Here is a 22,252-nt window from a genome sequence, read left to right as displayed (position 1 = left end):
AGCATAACTCTTTAAGAATGTTTTGTTTACTTTTTAGCTTCAAGTATTCTTTAAAAAGTTGTGGATTTTTGTTTATTTGTTTGGGATTGAATCCAGGGCATCATGAATACTAGGAAATAACATTACTACTGACATCCTTAGCCCCAGATATTTTATTGTTTATATGAGACAAGAGCTCACTGTGTAGTTTAGGCTAGCCTCAGACTTGCAACAGTGCTAGGATTATAGGCATAGGCAATGAGACACCATGCCTGGAAAAACACTCAGTTTTATTTCAAGCTAAAAAATGTTAGGAAGCATGTATGAGCACATCTAACATAGACATAATTCTGTATTGAACAATCTGAGCTGCTGTTTGTTAGCTTAGTCTTTACATATTTTCGGCTGTATCAAATGGTATGCCTAAGGAGAAGAAAATGCTGAATTATTACTTGAGATACTGTTTTCAAGAACATTAGTAATCTAGATTGCATACACCCAAACATCCATGTTTCTTTCTTCCCTATATCGTGTGATTCATAGGATTTCTTCCTTTTGCTAAGGTGAATGCTATCCACTTGTATAACTTTTAAGCATTTTGAATTTGATTTTATGTTCTAAAGTGAAACATATTTAATATCTGGGCTTTCTCTCTCTCCTCCTCATATAATCTCACATATCTGATATTGCAGAGGTAGCCTAAGTTTGGATGATTTCCGGTAAGTCGTGAGCATGTGATTCTTTTTTTTTTTTTTTTAGTATAAATTGTCTGTTTTAACCTAGAAAGTTCACCCCAAGCAACCTAGGTGCAATGAAAAAGGAAAACTATGAAGCACTGTGCTGTCCTTGCCTTTATATAAATTATTTAGGATAAGTTTTTAATGTGGATCTCTACAAATATTTTTTGAAATAACATATAATTATGAAATAAAATGTCCTCATACTATTAAGATATTTTATTATTTATTCACTAGTATTTTACTTTTCAAAGTTGTTGACTCCGTTTGGGAGTAAGGAGGGTTTCTGATTTTGCTGAACAACTTTTATAATTATTTGAGTTTAAAGAACACAAATATAATTATATTTCTGAAGATCTATGGATAATCACAAATGAGAGTTTTAAAAATGTCTTTGTTCAAAACCTGTATTGTTTTATAATCTGTAAATCCTGCGACAGCCTGCCTGCCCAGGGTTTAGAAATTTTAGTATTTTGTCACCATTTTTATTTTCATCTGGAAATAGTCCTGTCATCAGAGCTTGCAAAAATCTAAAACTGTTATTTTTTTTAAAACACTTAACTACATGCTTGTTTAGATAAAACAATCTAGTTTGCTTCTAGTACTGTTTACTACTTACTAATAGTGTTATAGTTTTAAAATAAGTTTGGTTTGTTCCAAAAACACTGTGTAAAAGCTTGTCACAGTAAACATGGTATGTTTGAAACTTGATCGGTGTTCTTTTATATCTCTAATTGTTGAATTATTTCAGTAGATACATTTTGCAGATAGGAATAATAGCTTCCATTGAGTTTAAGTATTCTAAGCAAATGGTCAGATTTTACAGTAGTCTCTGTAGTTTGGTCTCTGATGGCAGTTTGCAAGTTTTAGGTTAGATAAAAGTTATAGTTTAGGGGCTGGAGAGATGGCTCAGAGGTTAAGAGCATTGGCTGCTCTTCCAGAGGTCCTGAGTTCAATTCCCAGAAACAACATGGTGGCTCACAACCATCTGTAATGAGATCTGGTGACCTCTTCTGGCCTGAAGGGATACATGCAGGCAGAACACTGTATACATAATAAATAAATAAATAAATAAATCTTTTTAAAAAGTTATAGTTTGGTTTACTGAAACATAAAGCATTTGGCTCCATTTTTTTTTTTTTTTTTTTTTTTGCTCCTTTTGGGGCTTTCTTTCATTTTCTTTCTAGCTATTTCTGCTTTTGGAAATTTACTTTTGAAAAACATTGTAGAACTAGTGTTTAATGTTTATGGTAGAGCTGACTGCTTCCTTGGAGCTGTGCCCACTTGTATTCTTTCCATCATTGCTAACCTTTCCCTCCTTTTGTTTGTATTATATTTGTCATAGAGATAAATTAAGTATCATCTAAAAATTTTAATGGGAAGATCATAGTTTTATGTTTTTATGTTGCACTCTTATTTTAGTGATTCAGTTTTTTTAAATCAGTGGTTCTCAATGTTCCTAATGCTGTGACCTTTAGTACAGTTCTCATGCTGTGGTGACCCCAACCACAGAATTATTTCATTGCTACTTCATAACTGTAATTTTGCTACTGTTATGAATCATAATGTAAACATCTAATATGCTATCCACAGGTTTAGAACTACTATTCTAAATGGGTGTACAGTGGTTTTTTTTTGTTTGTTTGTTTTTTTGTTTTGTTTTGTTTTTTTGAGACAGGGTGTCTCTGTGTAACATCCCTGGCTTTTCTGGACCTTGCTTTGTAGACCAGGCTGGCCTCGAACTCCAGAGATCCGCCTGCCTCTGCCTCCCAAGTGCTGGGATTAAAGTTGTGTGCCACCACCACCCAGCTGGTTGAACCGTTTTTTAAAAATTGTTCGACAGGTTCATACATGTGTATGTTTTAACAAAACTTCTGTGACAATGAGAACTATATACCACTAGGGGGCTATCATTCTTATAGAACTTAAAAAGTTCAGGTAATGTTTTGAAGTTAGCGTTAGATACATTTCAAATGTTTGTTAGTAAATTTTGTCTCATTTATTCGTTCGAAGAATTTAAATGTTCTGACAGTTTTGGCTCCTGGATGTTGAGACTTAATTAGTGACTGAAAACTCCAGACATTGTTAATCTTTCTCTAATTTACCCTCTCAAAGCTAGTTTGCTTTTTCTTTGCTAAGATGTATAGTATAGTAGATGCCAATAATTTTCTATGTACCTGATGCATTTTTGTTTAATATTTAGAAGCACACAAAAAAGAGGAGAATCGTTTGGAATCAGCAGAATAGGTAGCAAAATTAAAGGAGTATTCAAGAGTACTACAATGGAGGGAGCTATGTTGCCCAATTACGGTTTGGCTGAAGGTGAAGATGACTTTGTAAGTGAAAATTCTTCAATTAAAAAAATTCAACTTGATATATCTACAATTTTGTACTTAATATAGCATTAAATGTGGGGTATGCTGACTTATTTTCCCTATTTATTTTCTTCCTTCAGACTTCCTTTGTATATAAATGTTTTTCCTTTCATTAGTTTTGTAGTTTCATTGTACTTATACCATTAAAATTTTTTTCTTAGATCTGAGTTATTGATTATTAGGGAAAATGAGCACTGGCATTTCTGGTAGTCAGTTTACTACCTTTGGTGTGTGCTTGTGTATGTGTGTTTATGTGTGTTGGGTACATGTGTATGTACACATGCATGTGGAAGCCAGAGAGCTAAGGAAGGTGCCATTCTTCAAGCATGGTGTACCTCTTTTTCTTTTCTTTTCTAAGAGAGAGAGAGAGTTTTTGTGTGTGTATGGTGTATATTCCAGAGGACAACTTGGCAGGAGTCAGTTCTCTCCTTCCACTGTGTAGGTCCTGGGGATTGAACTCAGGTCACCAGGCTTAGCAGCAAGCACTTTTACTTACTAAGCCATCTTGATGGGCTTATTTATTTATTTATGTATTGAGACAGGGTCTCTTACTGGCCTGGAGCTCAAGTACGTTAGGCTATCATGCCATTGAGACCCAAGGATCTGTCAATGTCTACTTCCCTGGAATGGAAACTACTGTGGTGACTACTGCACTACTGTGCACAGCTTTTCTTTCTTTCTTTTTTTTTTTCTTTTAACAGGATCTATTAGCTGGGAATAGTGATACATACTTTTAATCCCAGTACTTGCAAGGCAGAGGCAGACACATATTGAGTTCCAAGATAGCCAGAGCTACACAGTGAGACACTGCCTCAAAACAAAACCAGTAATAATCAAGTAGATAAGTAAATCAGTGTCTGTCTCAGCTAGCTGGCCTGGTGCTCACTGTGTAAAGCCAGGTTGGTATTGCCTCTGTCTCCTCAATGCTGGGTTAAAAGCATATACCACCACACCCAGCTCACAGTTTTTCACTGTCTGCTCTTGGGGATTTAACTCAGGTCCTTTTTGTTGGCAAGGCAAGCACCTGGGTGAGTCATCTTCCTAGCTCTTTATTGTCTCTTCATTGGGCTTTTGTTTCAATCCTGATATAACTCTTTCCAACCATATGCTTCAGTTTGTGGTGTTGTTAGAAGCCTTAATTTCTCATTCCTTAGACTGTGGAGCTTTTACATGTAGGCTCTCAGGCCTCATCCTAGACCTGTCTGGTAAGATTCCTTGTTTTATGTGTATGTGTATTTCGCTTACCATGCTGTTGTACTTTTCTGTTCCTTTGCACATACAGCCCTGCTTGATGGTCTTTTCCTTCTGTTCTTTACACAGAAAACTTCACATTTATCTTTTAAAATTTGCATGATGTCCATAAACCTGTACCTGAGCTACCAATACAACTGAGCATTTTCTCTCTTTGTGACCTTAGTACTATTACTGTTATTACTATTATTGTTATTTTTGAATGCACTATTTAATTAATACATGGTAATTTTATATATTTATGGTATAGAATATAATAAACTTGTATATTGATCCATTTATGCAATGAATAATGATCAGATCTAACTCCTGATACTTACCATTTTTAATTCTGGAAACATTCACAGTGCTCTCCACTGGGTATTTTGGAGTAATTGTTATTAAGCATAGTCATTATATTATTTCTAAAGAACGCACAAATGCTAAGGACGAAGCCACTTAGTTTAGAAGACACTGAGCAGGTCGTAATGCTGATCTTATCACAGGCCACGCACAATACTATGCTAGTTAGGAGCTGTGGGACCTTGAGGATTGTTTTTATAGGAATTGCCAATCCTAGTGTGTGATTTGAAAAGTTGAAATGATATTTGGCAGTGGTACGTACTTGGTGTGTGAGTTTAGGCAAATTGCCCAATTTTATTGTGATTTCCTTTCCTTACAATGTGAAATCAGGACCATCCTATCTGTTGTACATGGGGTATAATTAGGAGAATTAGACAGGCAATCTGCATGAAGCACTAAGAATGATGCCTGGCCTATAGTAAGCACTCTGCACACTGTATTACATAGTGCCATCAGGGCTCATAGCTCTATTAATACAAGAGATAGGGTCACATCTGTGTGGTAACTGACTCAGGGATGAAAACGTGGTATGTAAGATTCTGACTGTCTGAGGCAGAAGAATAAATCATGTGTTCAAAGCTAGCCAGAGCAAAGTGAGACCTTGTTTCAAAAAGCAACAGCAAAACCATTGGAACTATCTGAAAACATGCTTCTGTCCAAGTTCAGGACTACTTTACAAATACATTTCTGCCAATTAATAAGTTGACAATCAAGTGCGTATGCGAAAGGTAAACATAGGAAACATTACTATTTCTTAACTAAGTAGAGAACCTCAGATAGCCTTTTGTCTCTGTCTTCCTTGCTCTCCACACTCTTCTTACAAGGAATCTTTGAAAATAAAACAAAAATTACTTAGTTTGCTGCATTAACCTTTTGCCTGGGTATGGTGGTATCTACCTGTAATCTCAGCATTTATGAAGCTGAAGCAGCAGGATATTCAGTTCAAAGCCAACCTGGGTTGCGGTAGCAAGAGACTCTGTCTCAAAAAGCAAATACATGAATAGGTTATTTATAGTAACTGTCCCCTTTAACATGACTAAGAGCTGTCTAGGTGACTAGAGACTCAGAAGGATTTAAAAGAACTATGCTTATAGATTACTTTTTAAATGAATTACTTTGGTTTTAGGTATTAAATGAAATTATAGATGTTTATGATATTAGAATCAAAAAGGTGAGAAATCTTCGTTTACCTGATATCGTGTCACACATCTTTAATCTCAGAGTCAGGTGCATCTGTGTGAGTTCAAGGTCATCCTGGTCTACATGGCAGTTCCAGAACAGCTAGGGGTTTTCCATACAGAGGAACCCAATCTCAAAGCAAACAAAAATCTAATTCTGTAGAAATAGATCCTTTTTAGATCTTCTTTTGAATTGTACCTTCTTTATGTTACAGTGACTATATTTAGACTACTTTTTCAGTTTAAAAAATTAGTTGAAGTAGATATTTTCATAAGAATGTTTTCAGGAATGGAGTTACTTATTCAGAACTGTTTAGTGACTCATTGTAGAAGTATATTGCCAGAGTTCATAATGATTATGCTGGCATACATTCCACACGTGTCACAGATCTAGTTTATCTGTGTCAACTACATCGATGGCATGATGTCTTATATACTCTGAAATGAAAGATAGGAGTATATTAATTTTTATTTATCATCAAGTTTGAACTTTTTATATTTTTATCCTTTATATTTTTCTTAATTTAAAATGTCAATTCTCTATTTTCTTTTAAACTTTGACCTATAGATATATCATGAATTGATGCTAGTTACTTGTTAAGTTTAACTTTTTGTTGGGCAGTGGTGGTGCACACTTTTAATCCCAGCACTCAGGAGGCAGAGGCAGGCGGAACTCTGTGAGTTCGAGACCAGCCTGGTCTCTAGAGTGAGTTCCAGGACAGCCAGGGTTACACAGAGAAACCCTGTCTCGAAAAACCAAAAAACCAAAACCAAAACAAAAGACCTCAAACCCAACAGTTTAACCTTTATCTTTACTTTTTAACTTAGTTTCCTAAGTTAAAAAAAATAAAATTAGTATATTACTTGATGGTTATATTTCATGTGCTATAGTTTGGAATGTTAAGTTCACCTTGATAACCTTTTCCAGATTGAAGAAGGTATTGTGGTAATGGAAGATGATTCTCCAGTAGAAGCTGTGAGCACACCTAACACTCCTCGAAACCTTGCTGCATGGAAAATTAGCATTCCATATGTAGACTTTTTTGAGGATCCCTCCTCTGAAAGGAAGGAGAAAAAGGAGAGAATTCCTGTGTTTTGTATTGATGTTGAAAGAAATGATAGACGAGCAGGTAAGATTTCTGAGCCTTTCTAAGATGCTCGTGAGTCTGTCTTTACTGAGAGTAAACTTGTTGCCATTGATTTTGATTAGACATAGGTGTCCAGAACAAAAACTGAATGAAAGCTTAGTGTTTCCTAGATTACTTGTTATCAGTTGACTAATTAATGCAAAAAACACTGAGTGGGTTCTTGATGCACACCTCAGAGCCCAAGGAATCTTATATGATGTTCTTATACTGTTTTGTGTTTTAGTATTTATTTGTTTTTATCTTATGTGTATCAGAGTTTTGGCTGTATGTTTACATATATGTACCTGGTATCTGGAGGTCTGGAACTGGAGTTATAGGTGTCTGTGAACCACCCTGTGAGTGCTGGGAACCTAACCTGGGTCTTGTTCTTAGCCACTGAGCCATTTCTCCAGTCCCTCTTTTTACTGGTTTTGTTGCTCTTATCATTAGCTATTGTACTTAGCTATTATCATTAATGCATTTACTACTATATACTATATTAAGTATTAGACCAACTTATTTTCTACATTAATTTATTTGCATGTGAGTGGGTGGCACACATGTAGAAGTCACTTGTGAACATTGGTTTTTTTTCTACCATGTGGATCCTAGCTATCAAGCTCAGTTGTCTCTCCAGCCCTCGTGTTACACTACTTTAAACAGCATTCCCTTTCCCCATATATTTCTTTTCATTTTAACCATTTTTTAATTAAATTTTTTCATACAATATACTTTGATCATGTTTTTCCCTCTCCCTCTGCATCCCCCCCCCCTTTTTTTTTGTTAAGTAGAATTGGATGAACTATGATCAAACACAGCTTTGCCGAATGTCTTCATGTTTGCTGTCTTTTCTCCTTTGGCTGTCTCAGGTGTGGATTGTAATTGAGAACTGAACAGCACTGACAGCAGAGTAATCACTCGCCACTCAGCTTTGTTGAGCAGGTGGGGCATTCAGTATAAAGGGAACACAGAGTCTTGCACATTTTGGGAAGGACGAATAGAAACTTAAAGTAAAGCTCAGGAAGAGGGAAGGACCTGTGAGGTAAGGGGAGTGACAGACTAGTTAAGGGGTTTTCAGACTAGGCAACTGAGTAGCATTGAAGACCAGTGCTCATCATTTCCCTTACTGTATTTTCAAACAGTTTTTTCAGAAACTAATGCTAGTTCAGGAACACAGAGCATAAAATCAGGAGCAGATTATTCTGAGTAGCTGGCTGTGATGCCTCCTGTTGTAACTATGATAACTATGTAGCAGGCAGGATCTTAACTGATCCCGGTCAGAGGCAATGCTGATTTTATGGTGTTGCTGTTAGTCTTACTGAGTAAGTACACTATGAAATCATTGCCCTTACTGTAGTCTGATTTCTGCACCAGGCCTCATTTTTATTGGTCAGATGCTTTTGTTACCGACTTTTTGAGCAAACATTTACAATTTTTGTGTTCTATTTTTGAAAAGTTTGGCTTAATCATTAAAATGTAAAATATAAACATAATCTAAAAATAACTGTAGTCATCAACATTACAGAGCCTTGCTGCCCATATGATGTGCCCTTAGGAAGCATGACCTCCAAAGGAGAAAAATGTAATCATTTTCATCATTTGCTACACTGACTTTTTTATGCAAGAAAATACAATTCTCAAATTTTATGGCCTGGTGAAATGACTCAGCGGATGAAAGAAGGTGCTTGCTACCAAGCCTGGCCACCTGATCTACTGCTCTGGGACCTACATGGTAGAAAGAGAGAACTGACTCTCACAAGTGTCCTCTGGCTTGCACATGTGTACTATGGCATGGCATACATGTGTATACAGACACACATACACAAATAAATAATTTTGTACATTTTTAAAATAGTAATTGTATACTTTAAAAAGTTCCTACCAGCTTTGTGATTCTGTTATTGAAATAGTCTGTTTGCTTGTCTTATCAATTTCTTCTAGATAATTTAGAATTAAAATAGGAGTGAAGTATGATAATGCTAACTAAAATAAAGACTGCAATATAATACCCCCATTTTAGTATTATTAATGTTTCACATTTTGTTGTAGGTTCTAAAATTGTTTATTTTTAACTTACAGTTGGACATGAGCCTGAACATTGGTCTGTCTATAGAAGATACCTTGAATTCTATGTACTTGAATCAAAACTAACAGAATTTCATGGTAGGTTGCTTTCTTATATAAAACATAATTCAGCAATTGGCCTTCTTGAAAGGTCTTGCACCAGATTTTTTTTTACTTTAAGTGTATCAATTGATGTTGACAGTTGTATGTATTTCTGTTGAAAATAAGAATGTTGGTATTCTGGGTTTTTTCTTATCTATATATTAAGTTTTTACAATGCACATTGACTTTTTTTTAATGGTAAAAGTTTAATAGGAACTGTACAATAGAAAAAAATGCTATCCAACTCTCTGTGTGAAGATTATTTAAAACATAATGTCATATCTCTGCAAGGCAGTATTGTGAATCTGAATTTCCATAGTAGTTTCAAATAGTGTTTAAAATAGCCAAGGTGGTAAGAACTGTGTGCACCAATTTCAGGTACATTTCCTGATGCTCAACTTCCATCCAAAAGGATCATTGGTCCCAAAAACTATGAGTTCTTAAAGTCGAAGAGAGAGGAGTTTCAGGAGTATCTGCAGGTACAGCTCCAGCTCCCTTGCTCAGTTTGTTTCTACAGCACCACCTCGCATGGGGGATTTGAGACATCAGTATCTCTCATTTGTTCCTGCAGCACCAACTCCATGCTCAATTTGAGACACCAGTAACTCTAGTTTGTTTCTTTTCTCTTATGTGCATGTGCTTTCCCCTGCTTTCTTCATTTATTTCTTCACATATATTCACTATATAAAATCATGTTTTTATTATGCCACTTCCATATGTGTGGATGATGTATTTTGATCCTATTCACTTCCCTCATAACCCTTTGTTCTTTTTTCCTCCTTCCTTACCTCATGCTGGTTGCCTTCTTTGTAAATAGTGTTCTTCCACTTTCATGTCTTTTTTTTAAAAAATAGAATTAGTGTTTATCTTTCTGAGACTAATTTGCTTGATGTGATGATTTCAGTTCCATTCATATTCTGGTAAATTACATCACTTTGTTCTTTGTGACTGAATGAAACAGCAGTATGCATACATAATACATTTGCTTATCCATTATCTGTTGTTGATGCATGTGTAGTCTTGGTCTGATTCTGTAACTTGGCTATTGTGAGTATCACAGTAAACGTGGATATGCAGATCTTGTTCACGCATGCTTTGCTCTGTAATCCCTGTCCATAGAATTAAAACATACCTTTTCTTTTTTCTTTTAAAGATTTACTTGTTATGTATACAGTGTTCGGCCAGAAGAGGGCACCAAATCTCATTATAGATGGTTGTGAGCCACCATGTGGTTGCTGGGAATTGAACTCAGGACCTTTGGAAGAGCTTTTAACCTCTGAGTCATCTCTCCTACCATGCCTTTTTCTATGTGGATTTTAAAATGAACTTTTGGCTGGGCATGGTAGCACACACCTTTAATGCTAGCACTGGGAGGTAGAGACAGTTTTGGATCTTGGTGAGTTTGAGGCTAGCCTGGTCTACATAGTGAGTTCCAGGACAGCCAGAGCTACATAGTGAGGCCCTGTCTCAGGGGGAAAAATCATATGTATACTGTTGGTATTGTTGTTTTGTGATACTGGGGATCAAACTCAGGGTCTTGCACATGCTAGCTAAGCACTCTACCAGTGAACTATATCCTGGATCCTCAGTATTTTTTTTTTTTTTTCTGAGACAGGGTTTCTCTGTGGGAAACTAGCTCTTGTAGACCAAGCTGGTCTCAAACTCACAGAGATCTACCTGCCTCTGCATCCTGAGTGCTAGGACCAAAGGCGTGTGCCACCAATGCCTGGCCAATCCTCAGTATTTTTAAAAAATTAATGACCAATAAAATACTATTTCTAGGAGAGGGCTTTAATTAGTTTTAGGCTAATTAAAATTTTGACATGGAAGACTTAAAAAAAGAAAACCTTTTGTTATAAAATATTAAATGTATTCTAAGAATGTTGTACTCTGATTTTATGCTTAACTTTTCCCAGCTTGGGAATTGTCTTTCTTACTTTATTACTTAGTCCTTTTTATTATACTATTTGTATGTTTGTTTTTTGATTTCCTGGCATCAGCTCTGTACTCAGAATTGACTTCCCATTTTCCCCAGCGATGTGCATTGTGCTACATAAATAAAGTTTGTTGCTTTTTGTTTACAATCATTTTAGACCAGTTTTAGTTACCCTTCTGCATTTCTAATCTGTTTCCCTCCTCTGTTCTGTTTATTGAAGAAACTTCTGCAGCATCCGGAACTGAGTAACAGTCAACTTCTGGCTGACTTTCTCTCCCCCAATGGTGGGGAAACACAGTTTCTTGATAAAATACTTCCAGATGTAAATCTTGGTAAGTCATGTGGAAAAAACATATATAAGAACAATGATTTCAGACTAGTGTAGAAAAATGGTTTTGATAGTATGCCCATGTGATGAACTCCAAAGGACTTCTTTTGAAATTAGAGGTACATTACCCTGATTCTATTACCAGTCACTTCTAACCACTTGTTCTATCACAGAAACTATTAGTTAGTAATATCCTTGCATTCCTTTGTATATTTAAATAAAGTCATGTATTGCACAGCAGTGCTTCACTCAATGACAGATTGCATAACTGACAGTGGTCCTTTACATTATGTCACCTAGTGACCTAACAGCTGTCATAAGTTTGTGTAAGTGCACTCTTTTGAAGTTTGTGCAACAAAATTGCCTAGCAACCAATTTCTGAGGATGTATCCCCATCCTTCGGTGTTCATATAAGAAAAATAACTGATAGTGCTTCAAGTAGATGTAAATGTACATAGTCATCAATCATTATATGAATAACTTCAATAAGATTTCTTTAAAAATACCACAGCTTTAATGTTTGGTATAAAGCTCATCTGGGCCTTTTCCTCCCTCTCTAACTTCAAGTTATATAATTTCTTTCCATCTATTTACTGTCAAGGATCTTATATCTGTTTGAGAATATTTATAGCCACATTGTGTATCATAGTTCAAACTAGATATATATATGTATACTTCAATGTATTTATTTATATTTCATGCACATTGGTGTTTGGCCTGCATGTATCTCTGTGTGATGATATTGGATCCTCTGGAACTGGAGCTATAGTAGTGTCATCTGGGTGCTGGGAATTGAACCTGCGTCCTCTGGAAGAGCAGCCAGTGCTCTTAATCACAGTGCCATCTCTCCATCCCCAAACTGTTGAGTCTTAATGTTGAGTCCTATAGAAATGAATGCCTATAGCTTGAAGCAACTTGGAACAGTGCAGATGAATTAGAAAGTGTAACACTGGGACTTGCCTACCCCACATGCATGAGGCGTTAGGTTTGAGCCTTATCTCAAAATGAAACACATGGTAAATGAAAGACATAAAGCACACATGAAAATAAGTACAACATTTCTTTTATGTAAAGTTCAAAATAGTAAACCAACTTGCTACAAATATTTGTATAAAATTGTTGAAGCCAGTAGATGATACAGTATTTCTCAGAATATTTTTTAAGATACAGGTTTAAGTAGAACTGAACCAGCTTCCATTTAAACCTCTATATGAACACATTTATTTGATTTAAAGCATTTGGTATGTGTGACCATCTTATCAAGAGAAATTGTGAGGACCTTTTTATACTTGGTTGTATGTGGTGTTTAGGAAATAGAGTTAATTTAACCTGGTTTCCTATTAAGTTTGACAGAAGGTGAAAAAGGATGAAAGACCATCCAAGTTTCTATGTAAACTGAATGCATGCGTTGTTTTTTTGTGGTTGTTGATAATTTTAGGACAGTTTTTTTTTAAAGATTTTATTTATTAATTATGTGTACAACATTCTGCTTCCTTGTATATCTGCACACCAGAAGATTGCACCAGATCACATAACTGATGGTTGTGAGCCACCATGTGGTTGCTGGAAATGGAACTCAGGACCTCTGGAAGAGCAGTCAGTGCTCTTAACCTCTGAGCCATCTCTCCAGCCCCTAGGACAGTTTTGAACTTAGTGAGTTTGTAGAATCTAGTTTTCCAGGGCAAGAAGGTGCCAAGAGGCAGACAGGGACTAGTAATTTGAGTTTTGCTTTATCACATGGAGCACTGATTGGGCTCAGTGATAACATAGGTGAGAGAAGCATGTCCTGTGACCCTGTAACCTGAGGAACATGGGATGTTCTGAAGGTGGTAGTAGGCTGTGACAGGACTGGGAGTTTCTATGTCATAAAAAAGTATCTTTATTTTTACAGTTGTCTCTTAGTATTGTTATGCCTACCAAATGGAGGTAAAAGAAATGTAAGTTGCATTTGGAAATTTAGATTAATTTGTATGTTATTTTCTAAATGCTTGATAAAGTCTTCAGATGTTTAGTATTTTTGATAAGGGAACCAGGAGATACAAACAGTGAATAAATTGGGCAAACATAGGGTTTTTTTTCCTCCCTCTCTGAATTCTTATTCTCCTGCTACAGTCACTGGGGTATGCACCATGCCTGTCTAGAATGAAAAATTTTTAAAATTTAGAATATTAACTATTCCAATAGTGTAAATATTTTTTTTAAATGTTCTTTTATATTTCACTAACTTTTGTGTATGTTTAACTATATGTTCATTATTGCTTAAAATGTTTTGAAAGCATTTTTAAAACATTCTGAATTCGTGTGTATGTGTATATGTCTGTGTGTATGTGTGTGCATGCATGCCATGTGTGTAGGTGCCCATGGAGACCAGAAGAGACCATTAGATCCCCTAGAGCTGGAGTTAAAGACAGCTGTGAACTGCTCATCATGGATTGAGACCAAACTCAGGTCCTCTGAAGAGCAACAAGTTCTCTTAACCTCTAAGTTATTTCATTTCTCCAATTCTGTTGAAACTTTTTTTTCTTTTTTTAATAAGATAGGTTTTTTTTTTTTTTTTTTTTTTTTTTTTTTTTTTTTTTTTTTTTTTTTGTGGCTTTGGAGGCTGTCTTGGAACTAACTCTTGTAGACCAGGCTGGTCTTGAACTCACAGAGATCTGCCTGCCTCTGGCTCCTGAGTGCTGGAACTAAAGATGTGCGCCACCACCACCTGGCTCTGTTGAAACATTTTTATAAAATTTTTCTGTGCAAAGCATGGCACTAATGGTAGACCATTTGCCTAATATGTGAAGGCCCCAGGTTTGATTCCATCACCAATGACAACAAAGGAAGAGAGAGAGCAAGGAAGGAGTAAATGAATGAATGAACAAACAAATGAGCATTAGGTTAAAAGAACATTGAAGTTGAGAATTATATTGTCTTCTCCTTATGGTACACTAACATTTACCAGCAATAAGCTTCTTAGATCTCTGTTACATCCTCACGACTTATTTTTACAATGAATCCCACTGTATTTGTGAAATAGTTTGGGATATCAACTTCATTATAAATTTCTGTTGAAGTATGAAATGATGAATTATAAATTATTCAGCTTTGGCTTTCTATTTAACTCTTTACTGTTTAAAGCTACCTACTGAAATATTCATGTAAACAATTAAACAGTTATGCTATACTTTCATAAAATTAATACTTTGTTCTTATTACAGGGAAAATTATAAAGTCTGTTCCTGGAAAACTAATGAAGGAGGTGAATTTCTGATTTATGTGTATTTATAAGTAATGGCGATGTGCTTAATTACTGATGAATTGTAGTGTCTTCTGTGATACTAAAAGTGCTTATCTCCTCTGTCACCACAGAAAGGTCAGCACTTGGAACCTTTCATCATGAGTTTCATTAATTCTTGTGAATCCCCCAAACCTAAACCAAGTAGACCAGAACTGACCATTCTCAGCCCCACTTCTGAAAACAACAAGAAGGTACTGCATATTGTGTAAAGAGGCAGTAAGTAAAGCAGACTACAGCTGTGGGTGAGGGGCTGCGCAGGAGAGGCTGACACAGGCTGTGACTTTTTAGTCTTGGTTTCTTATCCTTTTGAAAAAAAAAAAAAATCTCGCTATTCTCTCTGCAGCCCATGCCTTTCCCCGTTCCTTTGCTTGTCTCCTTTCAGCACTGATGCGGTTCTCATTCTGTTTCCAGCATCATCTAGCCCTCTCCCATCTTCTGTCCCCGTTGTTCCCACTATTTCTGTCTCTTTATTCTGGTCCGTCTTCAGCCATGCCTATTTAATTTTTATCTAAACTGTTGTTTAACCCCGTCTAGACTTTTAAGAGTTGTGTTTCTTACATTTAGAATTAAAAATGAGGGGTTAGGGATATTACCTAGTGATAGAGCACTTGCCTAGCTTGCTTGAAGCTCTAGGTTTAGAACATCCAAGCACCACAAAGCAAACAACCAAAAGAGGAACACACACACACACACACACACACACACACACACACACACCACGAGAGAGAGAGAGAGAGAGAGAGAGAGAGAGAGAGAGAGAGAGAGAGAAGAAAATAATTCTTTATGAATAGTGAATTTCCTTAAGTCAAAAGTGAATATGCTCTTTTGTGCAATACTTTGAGAGAATATTTGTTTTTACTGTAGCTTTGGTCACAAATGTGAAACTTTGAAAATAGATTTTTAAGCTTTTTTTGTTTTTTGTTTTTCGAGACAGGGTTTCTCTGTAGCTTTGGAGGCTATCTTGGAACTTGCTCAGTAGACCGAGCTGGCCTCAAACTCAGAGATCTGCCTGCCTCTGCCTCCTCAGTGCTGGAATTAAAGGTGTGTGCTACCACCGCCCAGCTAGATTTTAAACTTTCTTAATGTAATTTTTATTTATTTTTTATTCATTTTACATACCAACCACAGTTCCCCCTCCCTCCCCTTCTCCTCCTCCCCACAACCTAACCCTATCCACTCCTCAGAAAAGGTATGGCCTCCCATGGGGAGTCAACAAAGCCTGGCACATAATGTCATTTTTGCTGTGTATTCTTTTAACCTTAGTGATAATTACCAGTAGGTACAATAATGTATACATCTCTTTATTATCTCAATTTTTACTTTAGCTTTTCAATGATCTATATAAGAATAATGCAAACCGTGCTGAGACTACAGAGCGGAAGCAAAATCAGAACTACTTCATGGAGGTGATGACTGTGGATGGAGTCTATGATTACCTGATGTATGTAGGTAAGGTCTAAATGGTCTGTGTTGTTTGTCATTCATCTGCCTCATGATGCAAATACAGCCCTTCCTCAACTTTGTGAAAGGCACTACTTTCACAGATTTAATACATTGGCCTTGAACATACAAAACATACTAGTGATTGTAAGTAAAACTGACCCGTTATTTGTTATCTTGAGCAACAGCAGATCTCAGTTGATTCTCAATTGGTTTTCCTCAGGACGAGTAGTTTTCCAAGTTCCAGATTGGCTTCATCATCTTTTAATGGGAACTCGAATCCTCTTTAAGAACACATTGGAAATGTACACTGACTACTATCTTCAGTGCAAGCTAGAGCAGCTCTTCCAGGAGCACCGGCTGGTTTCTCTCATAACGCTTCTCAGAGGTTTGTGTCTGATGCGTCTTTGTTTCCTGTTTTGTGCTTGTGATTTTAGTTAGGTTTTAAAAAGTAGGCTTTTTTTTTTAAATTAGCATTTCTACTATTAGGAAATATTTGTGTATAAATTGGAGAATAATTGTATAAATTTCTTGTATTCACTTTTAGATGCTATATTTTGTGAAAATACTGAACCTCGCTCCCTCCAAGATAAGCAAAAAGGAGCAAAACAGACGTTTGAAGAAATGATGAATTACATTCCAGGTATAATTTTTAAATAACTCAATTTTGTATAGAGCAGCACCCCTTTGAGGCTGCAATGTAATTATTGAAACTAGTAGTTATTATGAGTTTTTATTTTAGAAATACTAGTAAGGACTAATTAAATTAACGCATTTGTAAATGCAGTTTGTTCTTTTGTTGATAACACTAATATTTTGTTTGTTTGAGATAGACCCTCAAGTTTTAGCCCCGGCTGACTTTGAACATAAAACAGTTATCTTGCTTCAGTCTTTTGAGTGCTAGAATTTACATATATAAGCCATTATATTCAGCTCCTAAAATTTAAGACAAGGTTATTTCTACTCACATAGGTTTATTTGTTTGGTTGATTGGCTTTTCTCTCCTTTTTTGAAGCAGGGTCTGTTATGTTACTGGCTTCCTAGTTGGTTTGGAACTCATTATGTAGACCAGATTGGCCTCAAATTTGCATTGATCCTCCTACATTTGCTTCTCAAATGATGAGGTTACAGATGTCCATCACATCTGGTTATAGACGTATTTCTGTATGTGTGTACACAATTGCACAAACATCATTGGAGTTTAAATTCTTTTGCTTGGAAACTGGAGAGATGGCTCAGTAGTTAAGAGTACAGTTTAGTTAGTGTACAACTGGGCAGTGGTGGCCCACATCTTTAATCCCAGCACTTGTGAGGCAGAAGCAGGTAGATCTCTAAGTTTGAGGCCAGCTTCATCCACAGAGTAGGTTGTGGGACAGCCAGGGCTGTTACACAGAGAAACCTGACTCAGGGTGATGGTGGGGGAGAGAAGGAATACATACTATCCTAAAGAGAATGTCACCTTAAGTGGCTTATAACTAACTGCCTTTAACTCTAGTTCCCTCTCTGGCTTCTGTGAACACTTGCACTCTTGTGCACATCTCTCCTCAAAAACACAAACCTTAGACATAATTAAAAATAAATATTTAAAAATTTTGTTTTGGTTAACCCTAATGTATAATAAAATATGAATAATTTTAAAGTCTCTTTTTATCACTTAGTGGTAGTTGATTTATATGCTGCAGTATGTTCTGTGTATTGTGAACTTCCAAAAGGATTAATGATAACTATATTTGTTTGACTTGACCATAAAACTTGTTTCTAGGAGCTTCTTGCAAACACTGGTTTGAGAAATACTGATTTGCAGCTTATGTAGTGTCTGTGAATGGAAGGGGCTTTTACTTTAAGAGGCAGCTAGTGATGAGTCATTATGAATTGTTTCACACGTGGCTTTCTTGTTCAGATCTGATAGTCAAGTGTATTGGTGAAGAAACCAAGTATGAGAGCATCAGACTTCTGTTTGATGGCTTGCAGCAGCCAGTGCTTAACAAGCAGGTAAGTAGGCTAGTGTTGGTATGGTTTGCTGAGCAACAAGGTGTCTGGTTTATTAACTGTATGAGTCACAATCAAAATCAAGCCACATAATCTAAACATTCAGATAGGAAAATCTACATATATTGTTTTTGCTCATTATCTTTCTTTGCAATATGCAGTGTTATTTAAAGGTAATATATCTTCCTAGTAGAAAATTTTGGATGTATAGAAAATTTATGATATGATGTAAACATTTAAATTTTGGTAATTCAAGTCATAGAATAACCAATTAGCATTTTTATGTATATAGTCTCTATTTTTTAAAATTTTTAATATAATTTCAATGTTACACTTGATTGTTTAAAATTTGTGCAAAACAGTTTACATAAAAATGGGTAAAATACAATGATGTTAGTTTTCTTACTCACAAAGGTCTCTACTATTCATTTAAGGGTAGAATATTGTTGGTAGGTATTAGATATATTTTATGCTTGTTTTACATTGCCGCTGCATTCCCTGCCTTCTCACTTAGTGATTACCACAGTCCTGGATTCTGTGCCTGTCATTTTTACTGTCTAGTACCTTACATTTTATTACATGTTTTTGTGCTACAGCTGACCTATGTTTTGTTGGACATTGTGATACAAGAACTGTTTCCAGAGCTAAATAAGGTAACTGGAAAGCAGTAATTTATTTGTTCTTCTCTGAGTGGTGTTTGAACATTTAATTAGAGACACAAAATTTAAGGAAACCATAGTGATTATAATCATTTGAAAGCTGAACAACCTGGGATAAGAGGCTTTTTGTATTGTTCTTATCCAACATGTCCAAATGTAGAGTGGATTTGCTCTCCCTTGACAAGTTCTTTTCCTAGTTACAAGCAGGTAAGGGCCCTTTACTGTGCTCTCAGCTGAAGACATCACTAATCTTAGCATTAAAACACACCTGGCTGTTCAAGTGATCATCTGTATGAATGTTTTTTGGACATGGATGGATGAATCCAAGAACACAAAATGAATTGGAGTTAGTCCATGATATTACTATTATATATTAATATTGTTGAACTTTTTAAAAATATAATTTAAAAATTTATTCTTTTAACATTTCATACAGTTGTACCATGTATTTAGCCACCCTTTAATCCCCTTACTTTGTCTGGACCCCCTCTCAACACATCTCCCTCCCAATTTCATTTCTTTAAAACACCCACTGAGTTCTATTAGTACTGCCCATGTGTGCATGGGTGTGGGGGCATCCAGTGGACCATGAGCAAGAGGAGACTCCTTTCAACAACCATCAACTGCCAATCGTTACTTGGAAGTGTGGTTCTTCACTCCCTTCTACATGCATCCTGGAATTTTGACTGTTTTTTTAAGTGTTGGTATATTGATTAATTGATGTGTGTGTGTGTGTTGGGGGGTGTGCACTCATTTGTACACATGTATACACACACCACAGTGCAAGAGTGAAGTTCACAGGGTTGGTTTCCTCTTTCCACTGTGTGGGTATCAGGGATTGAACTCAGGTCGTTAGGTTTGGTAGGTTAGGTTAGGCTCCTACTACTGAGCCATCTTATTCTAGTGTAACCCCCCCCCCCATTTTATCCCCCTCCTTTTTAAGATGCTGGGGATTGAAACCTAGGTCCTGAAATCCAAACAGAAAAGTTTCTTTCTTCCCTCCCTCCCTCCCTCCCTCCCTCTCCCTCCTCCCTCCTCCCTTCCTTCCTTCCTTCCTTCCCTTCCTTCCTTCTTTCTTTCTTTTGTTTTTCGAGACAGGGTTTCTCTGTGTAGCTTTGGAGCCTATCCTGGCAATTCCCTCTGGAGACCAGGCTGGCCTCGAATTCACAGCGATCCACCTGCCTCTACCTCCCGAGTGCTGGGATTAAAGGTGTGCCCCACCAACGCCCGTCGAAAAGTTTTTCTTTAGCCCCATAATAGTCAGGCTGCTGTTGTACTCAGGGCATGTCTTGCCTGGAAGGTTCATATTGTAACATGCAGGGTCCATCACTTGTTGGCTGGTACACCTTTGATTGCTTTTCTTCTGTAGTAGCCTGTATATAGGACCCTTTCAAACTTTGAAAACTAGCCATCAGAGAGGAAGTTTCCCACTTAGTTCCAGATTGAGTTCTACATGCTAAAGTGTGTAGCATCCTTATGAGTAGGATCTTATAATCTGGTTATGGTGGGCAACCATCTCTTACTTTTTTAAAGATGTATTTATGCATATATATCCGTGGGTGGGGGTGGGGGTGGGGGTGTATGTGTCTGTATGAGTGTATGCACATGTAGAAGTCAAAAAGTCATAGCAGTTCTATCTCTGTGTTCTTAGGAACTGTGGTTACAAATGCAGTGCTTGGCTTGTTACATGGCTAATGGGATCGGAATTCGAGTTCTTATAATTGCACAGCAGGAGTTGTTAACTGCTGAACCATCTCTCCAGCTCCCTTGCTTTTTGATTATTCCTTTTAGTTAGCTTAAAACAAACAAACAAACAATTGTTAATGTTGAGGTATTGTAATGAAAACTGCTTTTGTAGAGTAGGGAAACCAGATTTGGGCTGTTCATCTATTGATTATAAGTTTTCAAATTTTAGTAATATTAAATGTATTTTTTAAAAGGGTGGTAACATTAGACATTTTATGTTAAGTTACATTGGAATGAATACCAGAAAACTTTTGGCTCTGAGACTTTTATCAGGTCTGTGACAATGCATGCTATTATCTGCTGCATGTGCCAGCAAGCATTTGGTTTATTCTGTAAGTGTGTGAGAGAGAGAGAGAGAGAGAGAGAGAGAGAGAGAGAGAGAGAGAGAGAGAGTGTGTGTGTGTGTGTGTGTGTGTGTGTGTGTGTATGTACCTTCACTTAGAATATTGCTGTAGTAGAGCTGTTACGTAATTTAAAAATGAACCCTATCCTATTGTCTTTTTATTAAGTGGATTTATTTTTACTTTAGGTACAAAAGGAAGCTACCTCCATGACATCCTGGATGTAAACACTGGTATAGAATAACATACCAGTATAATAGAAGTGTACTTTTTCTTTCTCTTTGTATATTTTTATAAATATCATGTACTTTAGTGTTTGAAATATATTTTTTTGTTTTAATAAAGACTAACAAACTTAATAGCAATAAAAAGTGATTAGGTATTATGGCTTTCCGTTTTATATTTACTGATTTTACGACAACATGTCACTTATTGCTAGGGTCTTTTTGAGTCTGTGTGTATGTGTGTGTGAGCACTATGCATATGTGTTCATGTGTGTTTGGGTATGTGTGTGGCTGCTCATGCTCCTGTGTATACCTGTATGTGGAGGCGTGCGATTGATGCTGGGTATCTTTCTCTGTCACTGTTGACTGTGTTTAGTGAGGCAGGCTCTATTGCTGCTCCTGGATGTTACATATTTGGCTAGTCTAGCTAGCCAACTTGCTCCTGCCCTCCCAAGTTTCTGCCTCCTGAGTGCTGGGATTATAGGTTTGCCTACATGCCTGCTGATTTATGTGGGCACTGGGGATTCAGATCTGGTCCTCACTCTTGCATGGCAAGCACTTTATCCACTCAGCCATTTCCACAGCCCCATGCTGCTGCTTTGGAAAGAGGGCAAACAAGTAAGACCAACAATCTTTGTATCTTTTGCTTCAAATGTAGTTGCATTTAATATAAAGTCACAGATGCAAGTTGGCTGAGGTTCAAGGTCTCTTCTTGTATGCCTAGCAGTGCTAGTTCATGCATACATAACACAGGACATTTTTATACAGCAACTAGCAAGACACACTCATTTATTCTAATGCTCACTACATAGTCAGCTAACAATACTGGACATATTAGACTTCTGTTTGTACTTTTTATTGTAAAATTGAATATTTTCATCAAGTCAGTAAAGATTAAATGCTTGCTTTCAGCAATTTGAAGATCTACCTGTATCTAAATTAGAATACTTCAAAGACAGTCTTATAATGTACTTTATAATTTTCAGAGGGTTTCCCAGCTAGTATTAACTTTACTGTATTCTTGTAACCATATAGCTCCCTTTGGTAATTCTGTTTGTAGCAACACATTTAAAACATGTTCTTCATGAAGCTCATACATTAAGACACACATAAAAACAGATGGGAAAGAATGGGCACAGTAAAGCCTTTGA

General features: G+C 36.5%; 1 protein-coding gene across 4 annotated transcripts in view; it reads left to right on the top strand.

Moving 5' to 3' along the window:
• Snx14 (sorting nexin 14) overlaps positions 1–21,265 on the top strand; it is a 63,266-nt gene extending 42,001 nt beyond the window's left edge. The window contains exons 16-30 of one of the 4 annotated variants that reach the window (XM_027410983.2): positions 672–698; positions 2,920–3,052; positions 6,791–6,992; positions 9,069–9,152; positions 9,534–9,634; positions 11,312–11,423; positions 13,774–13,899; positions 14,623–14,663; positions 14,774–14,893; positions 16,028–16,151; positions 16,366–16,530; positions 16,690–16,785; positions 18,043–18,134; positions 18,728–18,784; positions 21,066–21,265. In XM_027410983.2, coding sequence (XP_027266784.1) covers positions 672–698; positions 2,920–3,052; positions 6,791–6,992; positions 9,069–9,152; positions 9,534–9,634; positions 11,312–11,423; positions 13,774–13,899; positions 14,623–14,663; positions 14,774–14,893; positions 16,028–16,151; positions 16,366–16,530; positions 16,690–16,785; positions 18,043–18,134; positions 18,728–18,784; positions 21,066–21,104 — 1,519 coding nt within the window. In that variant the 3' untranslated portion in view covers positions 21,105–21,265. The remainder of the gene's footprint in view (positions 1–671; positions 699–2,919; positions 3,053–6,790; positions 6,993–9,068; positions 9,153–9,533; positions 9,635–11,311; positions 11,424–13,773; positions 13,900–14,622; positions 14,664–14,773; positions 14,894–16,027; positions 16,152–16,365; positions 16,531–16,689; positions 16,786–18,042; positions 18,135–18,727; positions 18,785–21,065) is intronic. The other 3 variants (XM_027410984.2, XM_027410985.2, XM_027410986.2) reach the window with 3 other exon arrangements.
• The last annotated feature ends 987 nt before the right edge of the window (positions 21,266–22,252 follow it).

This window comes from Cricetulus griseus, chromosome 4, assembly GCF_003668045.3.
Source record: "Cricetulus griseus strain 17A/GY chromosome 4, alternate assembly CriGri-PICRH-1.0, whole genome shotgun sequence".
Taxonomy (NCBI): Eukaryota; Metazoa; Chordata; class Mammalia; order Rodentia; family Cricetidae; genus Cricetulus; species Cricetulus griseus.
Note: the sequence above shows the minus strand (reverse complement) of the source record. Positions and strands in the feature narration are given on the sequence as shown.